The sequence below is a fragment of the Centruroides sculpturatus genome, unplaced genomic scaffold, assembly GCF_000671375.1.
Source record: "Centruroides sculpturatus isolate CEXI.00-Female unplaced genomic scaffold, Cexi_2.0 scaffold69, whole genome shotgun sequence".
Classification (NCBI taxonomy): domain Eukaryota; kingdom Metazoa; phylum Arthropoda; class Arachnida; order Scorpiones; family Buthidae; genus Centruroides; species Centruroides sculpturatus.
Window position 1 is genome coordinate 330637 of NW_019384304.1, and position 6548 is coordinate 337184.

The following is a 6548-nucleotide window of genomic DNA, read 5'->3' on the forward strand; positions in this document are numbered from 1 at the left end:
ATATTATTATATNTAACTGACTTTAGGGACATGTTACATATAAAATAGAATTAAAATTTTTAATTATATATTATAATAATCAGGTTAAATCTCAGTAGTTTAATAGTATCGATCAATGTGCTCAATATATCGATCTTCGATTGCTAAAACAATAGAGTCCCGCTTTAACGACTGGTATAATAATCTATTATCATTAAGTACAAATATCATACTTAATTATTATATTAATATTTCGTTGATAATCACTACAATAGATATATATTGTATATAGTTAGAACTGTTTATCAGAAACCTGAGAGGGCTCGCTTTACGACGGTATGTTTGGAGGGTCGACCATCTCTATATATTAGTACGGGGTGACCAGAAATCGATTAACCGTGTTTATTACAGGGAATTTAACAAATTTTGTCCGATCGAAACTTATTTCTGTATACGTAATCTCGTATTATGACGTCAGACTTACGGGTTCGTTTTACGACGGTTGGTTGAAAAGCCGGCATTTAATTAGATAAGAATGCAGATAAATTGTCGAATTATATCTTAAAAATTAATAAATGATAAATGAAGATAGGAATAAAAACATCATTGTAATTAAGGAAGTGAGGAATTTAATTTTAATTAACTTTAAATTGTTTCTTATTTAATTTTATAACCAAAACTATTATTGCTTGTAAATGACGTTTTAAATGGTTATTATTAATTTTTTTTTATTTTATATGCTTGTAACACATTAAAAATGCCGAGTTATATTGATATAATTAGCATTAACATTTAAATAAACTTTTAAATTATTGATAATAATAATATTATTATTATTATTTGAAGTACAACATTAAAAAATAAATTGCTGAAAATTGACTAAGAGCTATTGATTTTTATTTTTAAAAAAATGAAAGAATATTTTATTTATTTAAATTTTAAAAAATTATGCTCGACGTTCCAAACGCCATTGTCAAACTTCTAGGCTTACAGGAAGGTGGCGCTTGAACGTTCGACGTATACGTTTACGCGTTGAAAACGTCGGCCGCAACCTCTCTATTGTTTCTATGGCATTCAATTATTTTCTAGTACAGTACATAGAAAATTGCTAATATAAATAACTACACATGTTGTTGTCTAGTAATTTGTCTATCAAGATGCTCTTGAAGTAAATATCAAGTATCAAGACCTGAAGTTCGGCCTTAATAAATACTAGCAAGATTGAGGCCGAAGTTTTCATCTGTAAAACGTGAACGTCGAACGTCGAGCGCCGCTATCTTGTAAGAGGCGCTCGACGTTCGACGTTCACGTTTTACAGATGAAAACTTCGGCCTCAATCTCGCTACTGTATATGATTCATCTACAGTACAGAATGCCTTGAAAGTCAAATAACCAAATTGTTTAACAAGAAATTCGTGTAGGTATTTTGTGATTTTTATATTGAACAAGATACTTGTACCACGTTTCTTGTTGTTGACGTATTTTATATAATTATTGTAGTTTTTACATGGTTAACTGACTTTAGGGACATGTTACATATAAAATAGACTAAGAAACAATTAGATGATAAAGATAGAGATTATTCATCCTAACCATTAAAGGTTCTTCAGTAGAATCTCTTGCCTTTTAATTTTAAAATACACAATGCAACAGTGAAAAAAACTTTTCTCGAAAATGTAGGCATTCTTTATGTATTTCGACCACCTAAATTCGAAAATGATACTCAAAACATCGTATCACCACAGTTTTTGCACAAATCGCATATTTTGCCAATAATGATATCATATATATGTACATGTATATGGCATACGAATCATGCAGAAGTAAAATATAAGTTTAAAACAACAACGTATTGAAATATATACACAGTGAACAGATGCATACAGAGAATGTGGTACAAAACATGCACTAATATCATTCATTGCGTGCTTTCTTAGGCCCCTGCTTTTCCTCTTATGGGGAATTTCCGTTATGTGCTCACGGTGAAGCATCCAGCAGTAGTCGCCCATCATCCGAACATCCCAAGTTCCCTGGTATCGTCGTTCCATGTCCTTGATATCCTGATGGAATCTTTCACCCTGTTCCTCACTTACAGCACCCAGATTTGGAGGAAAAAAGTCAAGGTGCGAATTTAAAAAAATGTAACTTCAAACTCATTGAGCATCCGAGTATTTTGAATTTCATCAGCATGTTCTCAACCATGTCGATATATTCTGGGCTACGATTGTTTCCCAGAAAGTTTGAACCACACACTTAAAGACAGTCCAGGCTTCTCGCACCACGGCATTCATTGAATGAAGGAAATCTTCATCTATCGTTATTTTCCGAATATCGGGACCAGTGAACACGCCCTCTTTCAACTTAGCATCTGACAGGTTGGGGAACTTGTAACATAGATATTTGAAACAGTTGCCACACTGATTTAATGCTTTGACAAACTGTTTCATTATGCCCAATTTGATGTGCAGAGATGGTAAGAGTATTCTGTTTCTTTCCACTAGAGGGTCACACTTAATATTTTTGTCCCCCTGGAACCAATTCCAACCTTCGAGGCCACCGTTTTTGCTCCCAATGTTTGTCACGAGCTCGACTGTTCAATTCACAGATGAAACAGGGGAACTTGGTATATCCTGATTATTGTCCTCAACACTTTGAAATCACCACACACCATCCAATTGTGATCCTCATAATGAATGGTAGTAAGAAGTGCCTTAATGTTGTCATATGTTTCCTTCAGGTGCACAGAATGGCCGACAGGTATTGAGGCATTGACGTGTTTTCGTGTATATTATCATTATTACAATATGCGATTTGTGCAAAAACTATGGGTGATACGATGTTTTGAGTACAATTTTCGAATTCAGGAGGTCGAAATACATAAATAACGCCTATATTTTCGAAAAAAGTTTTTATGATATTACAATTTGTTGCATTGTGATATGAATAACACAGCAATCGAGACTTCTAGAGTTGTTAACGGACTTTTGGGCCATCCTAATGATTGATGTACAGTTCAATTTAGTATTTTCAACGTTCGTAATTTTCCTTTTCGTATAAATTGCGTGTCTATTCATCATTCTTGATCACGAATATATTTAAAATTGGAAAAAAAATATTGGTAAAAATTATTACTATGGTTAATTTTGTTGGATTATTATTATTTTAAAAATTGGAATTTAGTAATATACACGTGCCTGTATCTAAAAAAAGGCAGTTAAGTATTGTTAAATATTTATCTCTCTCTGTTAACTGATTTTTGGACCACCCTCTCTTATGAAAATGATACAGATTTTATTATAATTATCTAAATTAATTCTTTTTTTTTTTTTTTTAAATAACAATTTACTGTTGATTTAAAGTAATATATGTTAAATTTTCCATCAATATCACGCGAGTTTATGTGTCAAACAGCTTAATAAGCGAATCAATGATACAATGAAACGGATTGTGTCATTGACAAATATGTAATTGGATAGTTAAATATTTAAATTTACTTACCAATTAAAAATAGAAAACGAATTTTATAAGATTCTTCCTGAAAATAGTTGAAAAATTTAACACTTTTTCTTATTATTAAATAAAATACATGTATAATAATAATAACAACAAACGAAAACACTTTGTGTATATTAGATATAAGTAGTTGGTTAATAGTTGTGTATTGACTTAAGATTATCACAAAAACGAGATAACAAGAGCTTTCTTTATATGAAAGATGGAAGATGAATGTTCGAAGTAATCAATAGTTGTCATGACTACTGAAATAAGTCACGCACTGTCTATTCGATTCACTTGAATAACGCAATGATAAAGTAAAAATATTGAACAAGTTTTCATAACTTGAGACTAAGCAAATAATAATTTTAACTGCACTATTACATTCCTTTATCTTCACACCTATAGTTTCACCTTTTCTAAATTGAATTCCTTTAGAAAAAAAAAATACCATAAAACATTAATGCATTATGTATTAATAATGTGGTAGAACCTGTAAACAACGGACACTGACGATAACATAAACTATGAATATATATATATATTGAATGCATTACATTGTTATAATAGAAGAGAATGTGAATTTAAGTAAGGGATTGAATCAGATAGTGATTATTTCTAAACATACCGGTAAATTATTACTCGTTCATCTTGCTTTATAAGGGATTCGTATGCAAATAGGAATCTTAATTTACATTTATCAAAGAGTCCAAGGGTCAATTTTAATAAATTAAACAAAGGGCAATACACTAAAAGTGATGACCCTCATACAAAACGTCTATACATACTTCTTTCATGAAAAAGTACTTGAAATCTCTTGAAATATTTAATACAATATTAATATATTTTAAGAGATTTTTAATTATTAGATGTTTTTAGATCTGTTTTTGTATAGATAATAAATGCCAGAAAGTAATTTCGTAAGGAAATATCAAGCAATTTCCCTTTAATGTGACGGAGAGGAACACAACTTTACCTTACAAAATTACTTCATCTCGTCTATTATCACTATTTTATGTATTGTTTTCGTTTATACTTTTGTAAACTGAAAGTATTTTAATCATATTTTATCACTAAAATATTCTAAAGATCGACTTTAAAAAATCTGTAATAGTAAACACAAATTTATTTAAGATTTTTGAGTAAATATTATATCTAAACTATTAATGTTATCATTGTTTATCGAGTAACTTATTAACCAATAAAAAACAATAAAATTTTTTCTTATCGGTGTTATTTAAATCACAAAAAAGAACAATTAAAATAATTGATTTTCGATGTTTTACTTGCGAAAGAAAAATATTTGATACTGATTTGATACTGCGTTGAATAGCATTTGTTCTTTAACCATTGATTTTTGAATTATAAGCAAAGTATAAAATAAATAAAGTAATTATTAATTTATCTATTAAAATATAAATGAAATAATGCTGATAAAATACAATTCCCTTATTAAATTTTTTAATTATGGATGATATAATGTACACTTGTGTATAAATGTGGTAACAAACGTATTGTAGGAAGTATTTGGTGAATCGGACGACAGTTTGTATACGGGTACGTCATGCAATAAGGGAGTGATTAATCGCTTAAAATGAAAAAAAAAAAATAATAATAACTTTAAAGATATGCACGCTTTTCCAAGAATACCCGAAACAGATCCTCAAAAAAAAAACGAGGTTAAAAGGGAGTATGACCACTTGTGACGACCATACAGCACCCACAGTGGGAAGTCATGCTGTGTAACAGGTTCTGGAGAAAGCTTTGGAGCAATAAACCTTATTCCTTCACAAAAATGGAGGTCGATTTTGGATGGAGTGGCGTGCTGCAATGGATCTCTCCAGAGCATTCCAGATATAGGCTAATACAGGGTGATCATAATGAAAGTTGTCCTATTCAAAGGACTGTGTAGCTCCAAACAATAAGCCGACTGATAAGAAAATTTGTGACACGCTACTGAAAAGGATTATTGCAAAGAAAACTTTTAGTTTCAGATTTCTTTTCTACAGAGTAAATGGCGCCGAAAAAACAAAACAAAAACATAACGTCAAAGCATTTATTCATTCGTATGACAACATCAAGCTTTTCGAAGCATTAAAATTAAAAGTTTACGCTAAATACTTTTGTCCAAGTTTGATCTTAGATACGATTCTTTCAGGAAAATGGCTAGTATTAATCCAATTATCGCAGAACCGATCAAGCACCAATTCATCCAACTAGTATCTGTTAGATAGAATAAACAATAGTAAATTTACAATTATTTAATTGTTAGCCGATGTTTAATAATAATAATAATAATAATTACCTGCATTTTGTAATGCAATCAGTGCTACAAATACAACTCCGAATAGGTTAGATAGAGTTTGAAGTATTAGTCCCAAAGTTCCTTCAGAAATTGGATAAAACGTTTCTGATACTAATTCCATATACAGTGGAGTGGGTATACATGTTAATACTCCGTTAATAATGACAACAGTGTACAAAATTTCTAGATATAATACATTAAAATTACATATATAAGATTTGAAATTCTCTCTTTTGAATAAGTACCATACGTACCTTGAGATGATAAAATGATTCCTGTGAAAATAAGAGAGTAAATTATCAAGTTAATGCACCCAATAACCCATAATACGATAAGGAATAGCTTGATATAACTTCCTTTTAAGTCAATAATTCTGCAAAAACAAATATAACTAATTTCTGTACGTATATCAGTAATTTAATAGAGAATAAATAAAGAGATCCTATTCGAAATTCTACAGTTATCCCTCATTAGTTACCATATTAAATAAATTAATAAAGAATGAAATCATATTAAACAAGTACTCACTCACCTTGCCATAATTAACGAAAGAATGCAACTAATTATAATACTTATTGTATTCATTTTATTAATTTCAATCTACGAAAAACAATTAAAGAAATTTAAATAAATCAATATAATATTAATATATACTCTGTAATAAATTTCAGTAAAATATGTTCTTCACCACCATTATGGGCTTTGCCGAATCCAAAAAAAAAAAAGGCCCTCGTAATGCCCTCGCGGTGGATATAAGTAGTTGGTTAAT

General features: G+C 30.0%; 1 protein-coding gene across 1 annotated transcript; it reads right to left on the reverse strand.

The window, feature by feature from the left end:
* Positions 1-5561: 5561 nt before the first annotated feature.
* On the reverse strand, positions 5562-6375 carry LOC111618215 (disrupted in renal carcinoma protein 2 homolog). Its single transcript, XM_023359699.1, has 4 exons — positions 6312-6375; positions 6034-6152; positions 5780-5962; positions 5562-5697 (listed from the first exon to the last, which is right to left on the reverse strand). The coding sequence occupies exons 1-4, from the start codon at positions 6362-6364 to the stop codon at positions 5588-5590; spliced, it is 465 nt and encodes a 154-aa protein (XP_023215467.1). The 5' UTR covers positions 6365-6375; the 3' UTR covers positions 5562-5587.
* Positions 6376-6548: the final 173 nt, after the last annotated feature.

Bases quoted from the DNA above. Each gene is read 5' to 3' on its own strand.
- LOC111618215 (XM_023359699.1), bottom strand. From the start codon at position 6,364: ATGAATACAATAAGTATTATAATTAGTTGCATTCTTTCGTTAATTATG. The intron at 6,153-6,311 runs GTGAGTGAGTAC...TTGTTTTTGCAG, and splicing joins CTTTCGTTAATTATGGCAAG to AATTATTGACTTAAAAGGAA. The intron at 5,963-6,033 runs GTACGTATGGTA...TATTATATCTAG, and splicing joins AATCATTTTATCATCTCAAG to AAATTTTGTACACTGTTGTC.